This window comes from Bubalus kerabau, chromosome X (assembly GCF_029407905.1).
Source record: "Bubalus kerabau isolate K-KA32 ecotype Philippines breed swamp buffalo chromosome X, PCC_UOA_SB_1v2, whole genome shotgun sequence".
Classification (NCBI taxonomy): Eukaryota; Metazoa; Chordata; class Mammalia; order Artiodactyla; family Bovidae; genus Bubalus; species Bubalus kerabau.
In genome coordinates, this window is record NC_073647.1 from 9,445,325 (window position 1) to 9,463,105 (window position 17,781).

At 44.7% G+C, this 17,781-nt stretch overlaps 1 protein-coding gene and 2 long non-coding RNA genes across 7 annotated transcripts in view; 2 read left to right on the forward strand and 1 right to left on the reverse strand.

Moving 5' to 3' along the window:
* LOC129639765 (uncharacterized) overlaps nt 1–7,743 on the forward strand; it is a 315,100-nt gene extending 307,357 nt beyond the window's left edge. For all 4 annotated transcript variants that reach the window (XR_008708585.1, XR_008708584.1, XR_008708582.1 and 1 more), the window contains one exon: nt 7,432–7,743. This is a non-coding gene — a long non-coding RNA (uncharacterized LOC129639765). The remainder of the gene's footprint in view (nt 1–7,431) is intronic.
* On the reverse strand, nt 6,833–13,560 carry LOC129639761 (cancer/testis antigen 47A-like). 2 transcript variants are annotated; one of them, XM_055564997.1, is made up of 3 exons: nt 9,464–13,560; nt 8,464–8,599; nt 6,833–7,440 (listed from the first exon to the last, which is right to left on the reverse strand). In XM_055564997.1, the coding sequence occupies exons 1-3, from the start codon at nt 10,140–10,142 to the stop codon at nt 7,428–7,430; spliced, it is 828 nt and encodes a 275-aa protein (XP_055420972.1). In that variant the 5' UTR covers nt 10,143–13,560; the 3' UTR covers nt 6,833–7,427. The 2 variants fall into 2 exon arrangements, with proteins under 2 accessions (XP_055420972.1, XP_055420971.1); XM_055564996.1 differs by having other exon boundaries at nt 8,464–8,605; nt 9,464–10,573.
* Nucleotides 13,561–15,097: 1,537 nt separating this feature from the next.
* Nucleotides 15,098–17,781, forward strand: part of LOC129639767 (uncharacterized) — a 60,886-nt gene continuing 58,202 nt past the window's right edge. The window contains exon 1 of the long non-coding RNA XR_008708591.1: nt 15,098–15,301. This is a non-coding gene — a long non-coding RNA (uncharacterized LOC129639767). The remainder of the gene's footprint in view (nt 15,302–17,781) is intronic.

Genomic DNA, 17,781 nt, shown 5'->3' on the forward strand with positions numbered 1-17,781 from the left:
TGAATCTTGCAGAAGGGCAGATTACCCTACAAAGAGTTTCGTTTACATAGATGAGGCGAACAATATCTGAGTGTAACATACTGGTTTGTCAAGTAGGTTCTGAGGCATTAGGCGGAACCGAGTTGAAGACAGTCTGGGGCAAATGCATAGTACATTAACATAGCTTAAGACAAACATTTCCATAAGAAAAATACATTGGTTAACTCAAGGTTTGAGAATAGTTAACTTCAGGTGAAACCAGGTGTCATTATGGCAACACAGTATTTTAAGAGAAACCTCCTTTTAAATTTGTATAGGGAAGGAAAAAAAAAAAATCACTAGTTTGTTTCCGCCTGATGTTTGAGCGAGAGAAATATGTCTGACACTTGCAGCCTGTTTCCTCTGTGTGGAGACCCCTGGCCTTCCTGCCTGTTACCCTCTCAATACCACACAATCACGTGCTGGATTTTTGTACTTTCTCTATAAAACATCTGCATCTTTACCTTTTTTATCATGCTAGGTTCTTGATTAACTGGATTTTATTTCCTTTGTATTTTCTTCATGAAATTTCATTTAGGTGGATGTCCTTTACCCAGGTAATTCTGGTAGATGAGCTGTTATACCTTCTCTCTTCTCAGAGTGAACTTCTATTAGGTCATTCTTATTCTGAGCACTCACCATTATTAATTTTTCCCACAGTTAACAAGTCTGTTTTTAAACACAAGTTATTTTTTCACGCCCAGAGGCACATTCTTCAGAGCATTCAGCTTCTTTGTAACTTGTTTGATCTTTGCATATGAAAACAAATACAACAGAACCTGTTCTGTAGTCTGTCATGCGGAGGGCAATCAAATAGGCTATTGATAATTCAGACCTGAAGGTTTTCAGAGAAATGAAATGTTCTTAAGAGGTGGTGCAGGGCATAAACGGCCTCCACTTAGGTGCGCCTGAGCAAGCTGATGGCTTCCAGGTGGGTATTTGTATGGGGAAGAGGTGGTATTGAAATTTTGTATATGAACACCTAGGAAGCAAAGAAAGTGAGCAGTGGGAGGGTATTGCAGTAGAGGGGGCAAGATGGTTCGTATTTCTACTCCAGTCTGGACTAGGGACTAGATCCAAGTACAATAGCAAGATGGGCTATTAGAATGAGGCATTTTTGGAATTACAGGCCAGTATCACTGATGAACATAGATGCAAAAATTCTCAACAAAATTCTACCAAACAGAATTCAATAACACATTAACCAGGTCATACACCATGATCAAGCTGAGTTTATTCCAGGGATGCAGGAATTCTTCAATATATGCAAACCAATGTGCTACAGCCTATCAACAAATTGAAAGATAAAAACCATATAATAGATGCAGAAAAAGCATTTGACAAAATTCAGGACCCATTTGTGATTAACACTCCAAAAAATGGGCATAGAAGGAAGCTACCTCAACATAGAAAAGTCCATATATGACAAGCCCACAGTAAACCTTCTCAATGGGGAAAAACTGAAAGCACTCCCTCTAAGATCAGGAACAAGACAAGGGTGCTCACTCTCCTATCATTCAACATAGTTTTGAAATCCTAGTTATGCCAATCACAGAAGAAAAAGAAATAAAAGGAATCCAGATGGGAAAAGAAGAAGTAAAGCCTCCCTGATTGCAGATGACATGATACTCGACATAGAGAACCCTAAAGATAGTATCAGAAAATTACTAGAGCTAATCAGTGAGTTTAGCAAAGTAATGGGATACAAAATCAATACACAGAAATCACCTACATTCCTATATACTAACAATGAGAAATGAGAAAGAGAAATTAAGGAAACAATTCCATTCACCATCGCATCAAAAAGACTAAAATATCTAGGAATAAACCTACATAAGGAGACAGAAGAACTGTATAACAGAAAATCATAAGACACTGATGAAAGAAAGCAAAGATGACATGAACAGATGGAGAGATATTCCATGTTCCTGGGGTGGAAGAATCAATATTGTGAAAATGACAATGCTACCAAATGTAATCTACAGATTGAATGCAATCCCTATCCAAATACCAATGGCTTTTTTCCCACAGAACTAGAATTGTTTCAGTTTCATATGAAGACACCAAAGACCCCAAATAGCCAAAGCAGTCTTGAGAAAGAAGCATGGAGCTGGAGGAATCCGCCTTCCTGACTTCAGATTATACAACAAAGCTACAGTCATCAAAACAGTATGGTACTGGCACAAAAACATAGATGCACACAAATAGAACAAAATAGAGAGCCCAGAAATAACCCCCGTGCTTATGGGTACCTTCTTTTTGACAAAGGAGGCAAGAATATACAATGGAGCAAAGATAGCCTCTTCAATAAGTGGTGCTGGGAAAACTGGATAGTTACATGTAAAAGAATGAAAATAGAGCATTTCCTAACACCATACACAAAGGTAAACACAAAATATATTAAAGACCTAATATAAGACCTGCAACTATAAAACTCTTAGAGGAAAACATAGAACACTCGATGACAGAAATCAAAGCAAGATCCTACAGTAATGGAAACAAAAACAAAGGTAACAACTGGAACCTAGTTAAAGTTAGAAGTTTTTGCACAGCAAAGGAAACTATAACCAAGGTGAAAAGTCAACCCTCAGAATGGGAGACAATAATAGCACATGAAACAACTGACAAAGGATTAATTTCCAAATATACAAATAGCTCATACAATACCAGGAACACAAATAATCCAATTAAAAAGTGGGAAAAAACCCTAAACAGGTATTTCTCCAAAGAAGACATATACATGGCTAACAAACACATGAAAAGGTGCTCAACATCACTCATTATTTGGCTCACTCACTGAGTCGTGTTCGATTCTTTGTGACCCCGTGGACTGCAGCACGCCAGGCTTCCCTGTCCAGCACCAATTCCCAGCACTTGCTCAAACTCGCACTCATCAAGTTGGTGATGCCATCCAACCATCTCATCCTCTGTTGTCCCCTTCTCCTCAGCGTCATTTCTAAGGAGTCAGTTCTTTGCATCAGGTAGCCAAAGTATTGGAGCTTCAGCTTCAGCCTCAGCCCTTCCAATGAGTATTGAGGACTTACTTCCTTTGGGATTGATTGGTTGGATCTCCATGCAGTGCAAGGGCTCTCCATGAGAGTTCTCCAACACCACAGTTCACAAGCATCAGTTCTTCAGTGCTCAGCTACTTTATGGGCCAACTCTCACATCCATACATGACTACTGGAAAAACCATGGCTTGGACTATAGGGAACTTTGTCGGCAAAGTAATGTCTCTGCTTTTTAATATGCTGTCTAGGTTTGTCATAGCTTTTCTTCCAGGGAGCAAGCATCTTTCAATACCATGGCTGCAGTCACCATCTGCAGTGATTTTGGGCCCCCCCAAAATAAAGCCTCTCACTGTTTCCATTCTTACCCTATCTATTTGCCGTGAAGTGATGGGACTTGATGTCATGATCTTAGTTTTTCAATGTTGAGTTTTAGGCTAGCTTTTTTAATCTCCTGTTTCATTTTCACCAAGAGGCTCTTTATTAGAGAAATGAAAATCAAACCTATAATGAGATCTTGCCTCACACCAGTCAGAATGCCCATCATTAAAAAGTCTACAAACAATAAATGCTGGAGAGGGTGTGGAGAAAAGGGAACCCTCTTGCACCGTTGATGGCAATGTAAATTGATACAGCCACTATGGAAGACGGTATAGAGATTCCTTAAAAAACCTAGCAAACCCACTCCTTGGCATATACGCTGAGGAAATAAAAATTGAAAAAGACACACGTACCCAGTGTTCCTTGCCATAGTCTTTACAATAGCTAGAACATGGGAGCAACCTAGATGTCCATCAAAAGATGAAGAGATAAAGGAGCTGTGGTACATATGTACAATGGAATATTACTCAGCCATATAAAGGAATGCATTTAAGTCAGTTCTAAAGAGGTAGATGAACCTAGAGCCTATTATACAGAGTGTAGTAAGTCAGAAGGAGAAACGTAAGTATTGTATACTAACCCATATATATATATGGAAACTAGAAAGATGGTACCAATGAATTTATTTGCAGGGCAGCAGTGGAGAGACAGACATAGAGAACAGACTCATGGACATGGGAGGGTGGGAGGAGAGAGTGAGATGTATGGAGAGAGTAATATGGAAACTTAATTACCATAAGTAAAATAGATAGCCACTGGCAATTTGCTATATAACTTGGGGAACTCAAACAGGGGCTCTGTATCAACCTAAAGGGGTGGGATGGGGAGTAAGATGGGAGGGAGTTTCAAGAGGGAGGGGACAAAATTATACCTCTGGCTGGTTTATCTTGATGTCTGACAGAAAACAACAGAATTCTGTAAAGCATTTATACTTCAATTAAAAAAATAAATTAAAAAAACCATTTTCAGAAGCATGACGCCCAGTATGCTCAGGAATAGGTGTAACATGGAGTGAAAAGGGAAAGGGGTGATAGAGCAGATATTTAATCTGGCCTGCGTGAAACATTAGTCCTATTTGCAAGGTTCAAAAAAAGAGTTCAGTTGGGGATCCACATGTCTAAAAATATTTGAAATGTTCAAATCAAATGATAAACCATTAAATAGGTTGTATCTCCTTCCACGACAAATGTACCTTCCTAATGAGCTGAAAGGCCAGGTTGGGATTTAGTCTTCTCAGACTCCTCTAAGTTCAGCCCTGATGGCGTGGGAAGAGCTGTCCTCCTTCCCTTCCCCCGCCCATGCCCAGGCTCCTAGGCCAGGCTGCATCCCCTTCTGGGCCTACAACCCCTCCTTGGGCCTGGGAGCATCCACCCCAGCAGTGAGTGCAGTCAGCCCTCCCCAGGACAGGTCTAAGAGGAGCACACGGGCCCTGGAAGCAGGCTAGGGACTGTTCAGGGCTGCCAGGTACCTGGAGCATGGGCTAGCAGGGACACACCCCTTGTTCCCATGGGCTGGACTCCTGGCCCTGGCGGGAGGGGTGTGGCTAGAAGAGGACCAAAGTGGCCCTCTAGAGCATAGAGCTCAAGAAAGAGATATCTCTGCCTGGGCCAGGAAGCAATACTGTTTTAACAACCAGCACCGCAGAAATACTAACAAATCAGAACCAGGTTGAAGGGCCGCAAATTGTCCTAGTTGACCTGCCCTTTCAGTTGAAATAATGGTGACAGGGAATGCTTTGCCTTCTGTCTCACCATGTGGTTCTAGCCATAAGGAATAATATAACACATTTTAAAATGTCAACACTGGTGACCAAAAAAAAAAAAAAAAAAAAAGTTGTGGGGATCTTAAGTTTGCTTCACTTTACTTGACATTAAATACCTAGGAAGAGGAAAATCCTTTGCCTAGGGCTTTGGGAAAGAAAGATAAATAAAACCCTTAAGGTCCCAGCCATTTAAAGGTTCAGTGCAGAGGTTGGTTTTGAATGAATAGGTGGATGTAGTGTGTGTATTTGCATGTGCACACAGTTAGAATAGAAGACATGTCACCACAGAACATGACAGTATGTTATCAGTTACCTACAAGAAGGTCAGGAGCCGAGCCCGTAGGAACAAAGTATGCTCCAGCTAGACCATGTTTCAGATACCTAGGAAGCCTGAAGTAAATGCAGAAATGAGCCCGTCTAGTCTCAAACCCCCAGGCCCTTCCCCTTCTCTTATCCTCCACTCTGGTCATCTACAACTTTAACCTTTTATTACCTTAAACAGAGTTCAAAGATTAAGTCCACTTTCTCCCTTTTCATTTTATGTCATTTTATGACATACTTCCCATCTGCACAAAATTATAAAGACTACTATAAACACTATTTACCCACCACTCAGTTTAAGAAATGTAAATTAGAGACACAGTTGAAGCCCACTACGTATCCCTCCCCAATAGGATCACTGTCCTTGTCTTTCCCCAAGAGGTAACCACCATCCTAAATGTGGTTTATCTTTCCATTGCATGCCTTTCTGTATGCTTGGGTACGCATACATCCTCACAGGCAACTCTGTATGTATCTACCATCCACTCCTGCTGAATGAAGGTTCTCTTAGACTACGTATACCCGGTATCATGTCTGTGACTTTCTGGAACCAGCTCTGTTCCTGGATATTTTTCTGGTGCCATCCCCTATCCACAGCCTCTCTCTGTCTCAGCCCCTGTGAATCCTAATTTCCTCGCCAGTCCAGCCCCTACCGTCCTGTTCAATTTACCTCCAGCAGCCCCAAGGCAGTGAACGAAGGCTGGTCACCAGAGGTGGGTCTCAACTTCTCCCCCTGTGGCTGTCAACCAGTGCTTCTCAAACCTTGGCTGCATCAGAATCCCCTGGAGGGCTTGTTAAAACACACACTACTGGGCCCCACTCTCAGTTTCTGATTCACAGGTCTTAAGTAGAGCCTAAGAATTCGTGGGTGATGCTAATAATGCTATTTTAAGGACCAAACTTTGAGAACCAGTGCTCCAGATCAGCGTCTGGGCTCAGGCTCAGCAGCACCATCTGGCCTCCAGGCAAGCTGGGCCATCCCTCAGGTTTCCTTCAAAAGCACCCAGCAGGACTATGAAATACACATATAACACAAGTCCTGTGCAGTTTTAAATGTTCTAGTAGCCACATCTAAAAAGTAAAAAGAGGGCATCCCTGGTGGTCTAGTGGTTAAGAATCCACCTTGCAGTGCAGGGGACACAGGTTCAATCCCTGGTACAGGAAGATCCCACATGCTGAGGGGCAAGTAAGCCCATGTGCCGCAACTCTGAAGCCCGTCTGCCCTAGAGCTCATGCTCCACAAGAGAAGCCACCTCAGTGAGAACCTGTGCACCGTAATTAGAGAAAGCTCACGTGTAGCAATAAATAAATTTTGAAAAAAGGAAAAAGAAACTGGAGGAAATAATTTTAATGCTATATTTAATACTAGATTATCTTTTCAATGTGTAATTAGGTATTAAAGAGACTTTACACCACTTTTTACATTTGTAGCACATTTCAACTCAGAGTAGCCACATTTTCAATGCTCAGTAGCCACACATGGCTAGTGACTAGTACAGTAAACAAGTTCAGATCTAAAGCCTTGACCCCTATTTCTGTCTTTACAAAACTGTTTTAAATACAAATTTTATTTTGGGCTGCAATAAAAGAACTTAAAACAGGCTTATCAAATGGTGGAATGTGATGATGCCTTCCAATGATGTAAAATGGCTTCTCATTTTTAAAGAGATTTAAATCAGGATTATTTATATACACAAATCTATCTACATTTCAGTTTACTACTTTAAAACTTAGTTTTAACTAGAACAAATGCTGTCAAATATATCTGGAAAAGATAAAACCCAATTAGATATTGGAATTTTTATAGATATTATTATTAGACAGTTGCTCTTTGGGGGATGGATTTGGGAAGGAAATCAATGTTAATAATCCCATGGGCTTCTGAAAAATCGAAAAATAGCGAACAATGGATCCTTTCTTCTTTCTCTGTCTTCTTTCTAGTCTTCCAAACTGCAGGAAGAAATGAGAGAAAAGGAACGATTATACAGCATCAGTCAGCATCAGAAACTTTCTAAATCGAAGAAAACAGTCAGCCTCATGTATATCTGCTGCATCTGAGGGTTGTATCTCAACAAGGAGAGAAGAAAAACACATTTTCCTCTTGTAAAATTCACCCTGGACACTGGGTGCATGTACAACCCCATGGCTTCAATCATGTGATCCTACCAACCTTGTCTCCCTCTTGCCCAACACCATAAATGCTTTTTTTTTCCCCCTTCCTTTGAGAGGCTAGTCTGGGACTTAAATCACTCTTTCTACCTTAAAAGCCTGTGCTCACTCCACAGATGATACTCCCTTACCCTCCCAGACCCTCGGTTTCCATATCTACCGTATGAGAAAGAGGCTGTTATTATGAAACACACCACTATGCAAACAAGGGAGAAAATGTTAATCATTAAAGACAAGATATATACCTTCACTACCATCTCAGTGATAAACAACAGTCATCCTACGACTGTTTCTTTTGACTGTCATATAAAATACACAAATCTACAACCGAACAAATATTTCAGTATTAATCACTAATGTGGTCCTACTTGAAATTCTGAACTGTATGCTATTTGTAAGTAGTTACGTTCTAAAAGGTGTCTTCTCTTAGTGCAGGAGACTGCACTTCTGTGGTCAAGAAATGAAGGCCAAACTACTGCACAGCCCAGTTGCTGCAGCTTTTCGTCACTGTTTTCTCAAGAAATACTGGTCTTAGGTACTGATACATTTACAACTTGTTGGTAGTCTTAGAGATAGAGGACCAAAGACCTCATAAGAACAAACGAGAAGCCAAGAAGTATATTTCACTTCATGCTCTTTATATTACTGGGTGCAGAACTGTTCTATAAACATTAGGTAAATTTGAGTTGTTGAACTAATTTCAAACAAACGTTTTCTTAATTTACTCCGAGAATTAAAAAGCAAAAACAAAACTGGTAAATGCCTGGGAATAGCTGGGTTATTTTCAAAGCTATACACAGATACCTGGGCTTTCTGGGCCTGTCCTTTCCTGGGTCCAGATCCTTTTCTGGTTCTTCTTGTTTTCTGTTATACTTCTTTTCTTTCCCCTCACTTTTGCTGCCCTGCGCCTCTTCTTTGGAGTTCTCATCCTGGCATTCAGCTGTTTCTTAAAGAGGAATAATAGACTTTGGGACCAGACATTTACAGAAAAAAAACGCAAACACATAAGGAATGGCAGGATGTCCAGTACTCTACCCTTAGGAGAAGCAGGACAGAAGCAACTAAGAAAAGAGTAACTGGGGGCCTTCCTTCTGGAGGATGCAACACTTCCATGGCCTTCACTTTGCTGCTGCTTGATCATTTTCACAATGATATTATTTCTTCTTTTCTAGTAAATCTGTCACCCTGTGCTACTGATGACTTGTGCTCAAGGATCAGAATTCTCTGGGTCTGATGCATTCTGGATGTTTTGGCCAGAACTTTTTCGCCAAAATATGCTTCACCTCAATAACAAATTCTATGGGGAAGCTCCTGAGTTCCTCAATCCCCTAAACATTTCCTTTTGACCATGTGGTCCTGTATGAGTTCATAATGTTTTGGGATCAACTTTCCAAGAATCTTGACATTTTTAAAAGCTATGAACCAAATATGAGGTCTGCCATTTGCCTGTTCTCTTCCATGTCCTCTCAAGCTCCCTCTCGAACACCTGCCTCCACTGACCTTCACGTGTGGGCTCATAACTGGCACTGATCATCTCAGGCCTCTTACCAGGGTTGGTAGAGGGCAGCTTATTTTCCCCCCAAACCAAACAAATCGTTATGCAGTTGGGCTTCTACTGGGCCCCTCTGGCCTTCGATTCAAGGAGGCCCTGACTCCCGGCCTCCCCTCCTGAGGAACGCCCCCCCCCACCCCGTGCCCCCCGTATGAGCCTGCCCCCTCCTCGGGATCCCTGGTCCCCAGACCCGGCCGGCAGCTGCCAGTGTTTCCGTCCCCCCCAACTCCCCCCCGCCCCTCGAATGCTCACTCTCAGGGGCGACAGGCTCCTGTGGCATCTCCCGCGAGCTGGGCTCCTCAGACTCCTTAGTGGCCGTCTCCAATAAAGAGGCCTCCTCGGCTTCCTCCGCCTCCTGGGCTTCCTCCGCCTGCTCCGCCTCCTGGGCTTCCTCCGCCTGCTCCGCCCCCTGGTCCGGGGCTTCCTCAGCCGGCCCCTCCCCCGATTCATCTGATGGCACCTGGACCTCCGAAAACCCGGCCACGGCGGCTGAGCCGTGGTCGGACAAGCGCAGCCTGGTCTGGTGCCAGACCAACACGCGGTCATCATTTGGCGGAAGTATGACGTGGTTTTCGGACAAACGGTTCACCATCGAGTGCGCCAGATTTAGGACCGTTAAGAGAAAGGTGTTCATGGGGAAGTGGCGCGAGACCACCATGCGGTTCACGCCCTCCGCCTGCTCCTCCACCTCCCTCTCCTCAGCCGGCCTGAGGTCGGCGTCTTCCTCAGCGTTCCCGCCCTCCAGGGCCGCCTCCCTCGGGCCTCCTGAGGCCCCCACGACTCCACCCGCCTCAGCCTCAGGCATGGAGTCACCCCTGCGAGCCTCGGAGCTGCGGTCCACACCGTCACGGGCTCTGGCCTGGGCCCCCGACGCACCTGCAGGGCCTTCCTGCCCGCCAGGGGCCAGATCTCCATCCCCCGTGGTAGACATGGCAGCCGCCAGTTACCTCAGCCGGGCGGGGGACGATGGCAGTGGCGCAGGTGGTGGCACCCGAAGTGGCTGCCCTGAGAGGAGGCTGAGGGAAGTGAGATGGACCGAGGCAGTCACAGAAGGGACCACAGAGGAGGCCCCACGACCGGGAGGGTGGGCGGCCAATGGCGGAAGCGTCCGACGGAAGTCGGGCCTCAGGCAGTGGAGCCAGGCCACAGTCGAGGGGCGGGGCCGGAACCGTTGACGGTGGCCTGTGACCCCTCGTCACGAGCTTTGGGCTCATTTGCTGACAAACAAGGATTGACGTGCTCTGTGTCCAATGAACGGCCAAGGCCCTTGGTTGTCAAATTGCTCACAATTGCCTACTTGTTCTTTGACGCGCTAGGGTTCTGACATGTGTGGAGGTCTTCTAGGCTTGTGTCCTTTATGTAATTGTGCAGGAAAGTATTTATGAAGGCATCCTGGGCCATGTGAACTGAGAGAAATTTCCCACCTGGGAATTTCCACCTGGTAATGGCTCATGTGAATAGAGACAGGGTCATAAAAATGTTGTGTATCTCAGATGTTAGCAGTACTAAAAACCTCCGCAGAAGAGAAAGAGAATTTGGACAATTTACCTTAGTTAAAAATAGTTGGAAAAGAGTAGACAAATTGAAATGAATGCAGTCAGAACTGAAGGTTGAGAAGTGTTGGAGAAGTTAGGAGCTAGAAGGTGTATAATGAACCCAGACATATTCCCTTAATGCTTTGAAGACTGAATAAAAAAAGGAGAGGTTTCTTTAAAGGATCAGGTCATCTCCTAAGTGCTAAGCGTGACAGACGTTAAAAGGGCCACCTTCCTAGGATGTTTCAGAGGCAACAGTCCCGGACTTTTTATTGATCTCAAGATCCACTTAGTCCAGACCCCAAGTGTAATTTTGAAAATTATACAGAAATGAACTGTTTTTATAGTCGTTCTGTAAAAAAAGTTTTGTAGCACTAAAAATATTTTTTGAAAAAGACATAGCCAATTACATCTGGATGTTACATTTAGGAAAAATACTAATAAGTCTCATAATTGTAAAGAGTCAGACCCGATTGAGCGACTGAACTGACTGACTGACTCTAGAACAGGCATGCCCAACCTCCGGGATCTAGTGCCTCATGATCTGAGGTGGAGCTGATGTAATAACAATAGAAATAAAGTGCACAATGAATGTAATGCACCTGAATCATCCCCAAACCATCCCCCTCCTCCCTGGTCCGTGGAAAAATTGTCTTCCTTGAAACTTATCCCTGGTGCCCAAAACGTGGGGGACCACAGCTCTAGAGCATCTTTTGCCCCTTGATATTTTAGGCTTCTTTCAACAAAATAATCTGATCCAAGTTTACCAAAAGGTGAACAGGTAGCATTCCTAGAAGGTAGAGTGCTACAAAAACTGCTCTGCTAAGTATAAAATGAAGACAAGACTTTATTAACACTCCAGTGATGAATCACTTGTCTCTAAATGTGTTTTCATGTACCATCAGTGCAAAGATCCTCAAATAAGCTGACAGTTATTGAAGGTGGCTTTACTGGAACCCTTAACCATGCACATGGTTCAGTTAAAAGTGCATTGTGTACTAGTGAGCCCAAGAGACTACCTTTCTACTGCACAATGATGAAGGCACAAGTCAAGCAAGCTAATTTGAAAACTTCTTCAATTGGTTTCTCAGGAAGGCTTTGCAAACCACTCTTACTTTGCATTAAGGATTCTGATATTTTACAGCTGTAGGTGTATCCCTATGACAAAAGGACTTCACAAGAACCAAACTATGGATGTTCAAGGATGCAGTAAATTATGTATCTGGCAGAAAAGTGGAGACCATTAAAATTCTAAGAAGAAACCACTGGTTTTAAAACCTTTTAAAAGCTGCTTATTAGCTACCTAGAAACATGTTTTTTAAAAACGCAGGTATAAGCAGTGCAGCGTATGTTTAAGCTATTCTCTAATGATATTTAATGCCCTTGGCTCACTGCAGCTTGCATTCAACAAAGTCGTGTTTATTTTAGGGTTCTTCTTCCACTTCTGGTTAATCATTTTCTTCCTCTTGCTTTGCTTCTTCTCTCTTGATTCTTCGCCTGTGTCATCGTCATCATTCTGTGCATCTTGTCCTGTTGAGTAAAATACTGATCTTGTACACTTGTGAAAGAGAACTGCAATTGATCTTCAGGACTTTTACCTGGACCAACCCCACTTAGTATTCTAAATTTAGGAATTTCCAGAGTACAAAAGTAGCTGAAGTATGAGTCCTTGAAAGTTGTTTTGTACCCTATTCTAGAAGTTCCATTTCCTTTGCTATCCTGATCCTTAATGCATTCTGAGTGACATTCTTCTTCCAATGTATTTAGCACCCAATGCAGCCTATAACTTGTGGTCCGTGAGAACAGAAGGATCAAAATCATCCAGGTATGACTTTATTAGATATGTTTCAGTCAACACCTCATTTGAGAAATAGTCACTGGATTCAGGGAAGTTCAACTGTGAAATTCGTAGGCTCTCCAGCATCTGAGAAGTTGCGGACAAGTATTTCAGGTGCTCTAAAATAGGCTCATGGGCTTTCTGAATCATATTTCTGAGCAATTCTGCATTCTTCAAAACTTTCATGCCAAGATAAAGAATTCTTTCAGGGTGGCTTTTACCTTCAGAATTTTCCTCAAGCTTTCTTTTTGATTTCCTCAACAACTGCCTCCGCAATAGGTTGATAGAGGCATACTTTCTCTCAGTATCATGAATTACTTTATGATGTTTAGATTTTGTTTTTGCCTGTTCTAACTGGAATTTTCTTTAGGCATTAAGTTGCTTAACGATATTAATCAAGTCCTGAAAACAGCTTACACATGCTACAAGTGAAGCAGCACATCTTTCTTGGGAAGCCTGAGGAATTTGCCTCCCCTCAACAGTTTTTTCTTCCTTCCTGTTCTCAACAGCATGGTGCCCCTCAATCGTGGCTCATTGTAGTCTCCATGCCACAGACTCTGTGACAGAAAACAGAGTCTCCTGTGCACAGCTTGAGGGTCCTTTGCTTTCCCACCTCAGGGCCTTTATGTTTCTCCGGTGAACGACGAAGCCAAGTGGCTCAAGTGTCCTCCATCATCTCATTAAGACAGGCAGGCCAGGAGGCTGTGGGTGGGGAAAGATGGTGGGCAGCCCAAGGCACTGTAGTCTGTCTTTCTGGCCCCTTGAGGTGGGATCCCTCCTCTGACTTTCAAGAGCTTCCTCCCCCAAATCAAAGTAAATGTTTAAAGTCTTCAACCTTCCCTTGGACACGACTGCCATCTTCCCTTCCTCCTCCTCCATCCTTCACAGCACAGGCTCTGGTTGGGCCAGTAGAGCTGGTTTTATGTCACTTTCGTCCAACATAAAACCTCAATAGCTCTGGCTAGGAAGTGGGGGCAGAGGTGAGAGCCAACAGCGAAGGTGGCCTCAGTGGTGCTGCTGGGACCAGGGGGGTGTGGGGCCAGGGGGCTGCTTGGGTGAGGGGGCTGCGGGGCTGGGGGCTGCTGGGGTGAGGAGGCTGTGGGCAGGAGGCTGCTGGGGTGAGGGCGCTGTGGGGCCATGTGGCTGCTGGGGTGAGGGGGCTGCGGGGCCAGAGGGGTGTGGGGCCAGGGGGCTGTTTGGGTGAGAGGGCTGTGGGCTGGGGGCTGCTGGGGTGAGGAGGCTGTGGGCAGGAGGCTGCTGGGGTGAGGGGGCTGTGGGGCTGGGGGCTGCTGGGGTGAGGAGGCTGTGGGCCGGGGGCTGCTGGGGTGAGGGGGCTGCGGGGCCAGGGGGCTGCTGGGGTGAGGGGGCTGCTGGGCCATGGAGGCGTGTGGGGCGAGGGGGCTGCTGGAGTGAGGGGGCTGCGAGCCCGGAGGTCTGCTGGACTGAGGGGACTGTGGGGCCGGGTGCTGCCAGGAAGGGTGCTTGTCTTTGGCCTAGGCGTCAGCCACCCCTGCTGGGTGACCAGGATTAGACAAGGATGGCTGAGGAGCAGAGCCCCTTCCTGGGATGAAAGTCTGGTGGCCTCAACACAGGCCAGGACCTCACTGTCAGGCTAGGAGATTCCCTCCGTGTCACCTGGCCTTGAGCTGGCATTGAAATCTGACCAAGGCCAGGGCACATCAAAAGGGAGCAGCCAGGCTCAAGGAAGGTTGGCCCCTGCTGTTCCCTCCAGCATGTTTGGTCCTGGGGGCCTCTAAGCCTAAGAGAATTTGAGGCAAAAAGGTGATTGACAGGCCATCTCTTCCTTGTCCCTTCCCCTGCCCCCCCCGCACCCCCCCCCCTCGCACTTGGCTTTTTTTGAAGAGGGGCTCATTGGTCCTCTCTCTAAGCAGACCCCAGGAAGAAGGCCTGGTTTAGGAGTACCAGCATGCCATATGCAAGTGAGCCCAGACAGCGAGCTTTTAACATACAATAGGTGTAAGTTCCACCAAGGGGGCGGCATTTATTCCCACTATTACAAACTGCAATCAGACTTTTCCTTTGTATACCACGGTTTGGTCCTAGGTTAAGAGTAGTGTGATTTTGTGCCAAATGGCCTGGAGGTCAATGCTCAGACATTCCCGAAAATGTCTAGAAGGGCCCTTAGACATCCTGGAATCCAGCGGTTTTCCAAACTTCGGTGCACATAGGAAGCACCTAGAGGGCTTGTGGGACCACAGATTGCTGGGCCCCATCCCAGTGGTGAGGATTCTGGACCTGGGGAGAGAGACCTGAGAGTTTGCATTGCCAAGGACTTCTCGTGTGAGGTTCATGCTGCTGGTCTGGCCACTGCACTTGGAGAACCACGGGTCTAATCCAACGTCTTCATTTCATAGATGGATCAGCTGAGGCAGAACCCCAGCTGGGTTCCAGAATTGGCATTAACTCTTACCAGGTGTTATGACTTTGCAATCTGATTTAGCTGTTCTGGGCCTGCGTTTTCTCATCTACAAAATTAGGTAAGAGCCTCGGTCATTCCTACCCCGGGTTCAGTTTGCAGGTGGCTGCTATTGGGCAGTTACGCAGGCTTTTAGTAACAGCCCTCTGGTTTGGTGTGGCGCTGTCACGCGGTTCTCAGGTCCATGAGCTTCCACAGCTTCCCTCTGGTTCCTGGGTCGGGTTTAGGCCCTGCCTTTCCTGTGTGGAGCACTGAGAGACGAAGATGCTATCAGGTGGAGGGTAGGACATAAAGCTTTATTCTTTTTGCTGTGGTTTTCTCATTTTGCAGGTGCCTCTTCTGTTTGCTTACATTGCTAAGAATATTGGTTTTCTTTTCTGATGTAGAAAGTTTCCCAATGTTTTCCTTTTCTGTTTCCTTCATATTCTTTGAATTTAAAAATTCCTTACCATCTGATAAGCTTTTCAAAGCTATAGAACAACAACAATCAAGTCACTCACTCGTGTCTGACTCTGCGACCCTGTGGACTGTAGCCTACCAGGCTCCTCGTCCATGGGATTTTCCAGGCAAGAATACTGGAGTGCGTTGCCATTTCCTTCTCCAGATATTTCCTTCCTATTTTCCTGGTGATTTTTACCATGTATACCCTTATCTCTCTGAAGTTTCGAAGTTTGGATTTTGATAGGCTTTTTCTTTCCTGTTTTTCCCAAACACCCAGTTCTGTTTGTTGAGTATTCCCCTTTCCTCTCCCTTGTTGTTTTTCTGTGCAGTCTCTAACATTTCTGGTAATATAGAATAGGTGGCAGTGAGGTGGTGGTGTTGGGTTTTTTTTGGTCCAAGCCCTTTTTTTTTTCAATTTGGGGAAGACGAGACCCAGAGCGGGTAACTGGTTTGCCACAGGTGGTACTTTTTAATTGGGAAGCCATGACTTAAACCAAGATCCCTGACTTCTCTTGTGAATTTGAGATAGGTCTGCTGCTTTTCTATACAACTTGAGGGCTGGGGATTGACTAATGTCTCTTCATTTTTTGGTCCTGTGGGAATATAGCCTATACAGTTCAGTCTTCTAGTATTACAGAAGATGTTAATGACCTTATTGTTTTAATTATTTATTTATTTGGCTGTATCGGGTCTTAGTTGTGGTACATGGGATTTAGTTCCGACTAGGGATGGAACCCAGGCCCCCTGCATTAGCAGCATGGAGTCTTAGCCACTGGAGCACTAGGGAAGTCCCCTAATGACCTTATTTTTAATGTGACATCTCCTAAATTTTAAGTTTCTATTTCGGCCAAACACAGTATGCTTTGAGACCACATGGAACCATTGGTGGTTAACTTTTGACCTTTTAAAAAAAGTATTTTAGTAGTGGTATGTGATTTGTAGTTTGATTTCTTTTCCAGTTATCCCAAACAAGGATTACTTAGCTAATATCAGAAGAGAAGCACTTCCTCACTCCTTTTCTTTCTTTTTCTCCTCCAAACAATCTAGCAGAGCATCTTGTGTTAGTGTTCCTGGAAGAGATCAGCTGAGTTAGATTATCTGAATTAGTTTATCAGATTATCTGAATTAGTTTATCATATTAATATAATTTCTGATGTGTGTGTCTGTGTGACCTTAATCTCTCAGTCATATCTGACTCTTTGTGATCTCCAGGATTGTAGCCCACCAGGCTCCTCTGTCCATGGGGTTTTCCATAATACTGGAGTGGTTTGCCATTTACTACTCCAGGGTATCTTCCCGACCCAGGGATCCAACTCAAGTCTCTTCTGTCTCCTCCATCAGAAGGTGGATTATTTACCACTGCGTCACATGGGAAACCCACCATTTCTCATAGTTCCCTGGTATTGACTTGAATTGTAGTCCAGGATTAGACCAATATATAGCAGGTTACTCTTCACTATAGTTACTGCAGTGATGAAAATCCATGGCCCATAACTGACTTAGTGAGATAATGAAGATACAAGTGTGCTGGATTTTTAAAGAAAACCAACAGTAATTGCATACTAGTGCCTCTTCCTTTCATTCACCTTTTCCTTAACCCAGAGATAGCCCTGGCTCAGCTTTCAGTATCCATCCCATAGCAGTTTAACAAAAATCTTGAATCCTCTGACTTCCTGCCTGAATTTCTGTTAGCTAATAAATGTGCTATTAATATTTAGACAGTGGTTCATTGATGTACTATTTAATTAGGAAATGCTTAATGGATGTTTGAGGGAGAACTAAGATTTTATAATATGGAGAATAAAAACATCAAGCATTGAAGGGGTGGTATGGCTTTTTGTGGAGAAGGCAATGGCACCCCACTCCAGTACTCTTGCCTGGAAAATTCCATGGGCAGAGGAGCCTGGAGGGCTACAGTCCATGGGGTTGCTGAGGGTCAGACACGACTGAGCGACTTCACTTTCACTTTTCACTTTCATGCATTGGAGAGGGAAATGACAACCCACTCCAGTGTTCTTGCCTGGAGAGTCCCAGGGACGGGGGAGCCTGGTGGGCTGCCGTCTATGGGGTTGCACAGAGTCGGAGATGACTGAAATGACTTAGCAGTATGGCTTTTTGTATGGGAAGATGAAGGTTATTGTGAAAGTGTTGTCCTTGTTTATGCCATTTGGCCTTTCATAAATGGATCAGGCGGTAAAGAATCCACCTGCAATGCAGGAGACCTGAGTTCGATTCCTGGGTTGGGAAGATCCCCTGGAGGAGGGCATGGCAACCCACTCCTGTATTCTTGCCTGGAGAACCCCCATGGACAGAGGAGCCT

Coding starts and splice junctions, on each gene's coding strand:
- LOC129639761 (XM_055564996.1), bottom strand. CDS start 10,142: ATGTCTACCACGGGGGATGGAGATCTGGCCCCTGGCGGGCAGGAAGGC. Junction 8,606..9,463: donor GGAGCCTGTCGCCCCTGAGA/GTGAGCATTCGA, acceptor TTCCTCTTTAAG/AAACAGCTGAATGCCAGGAT.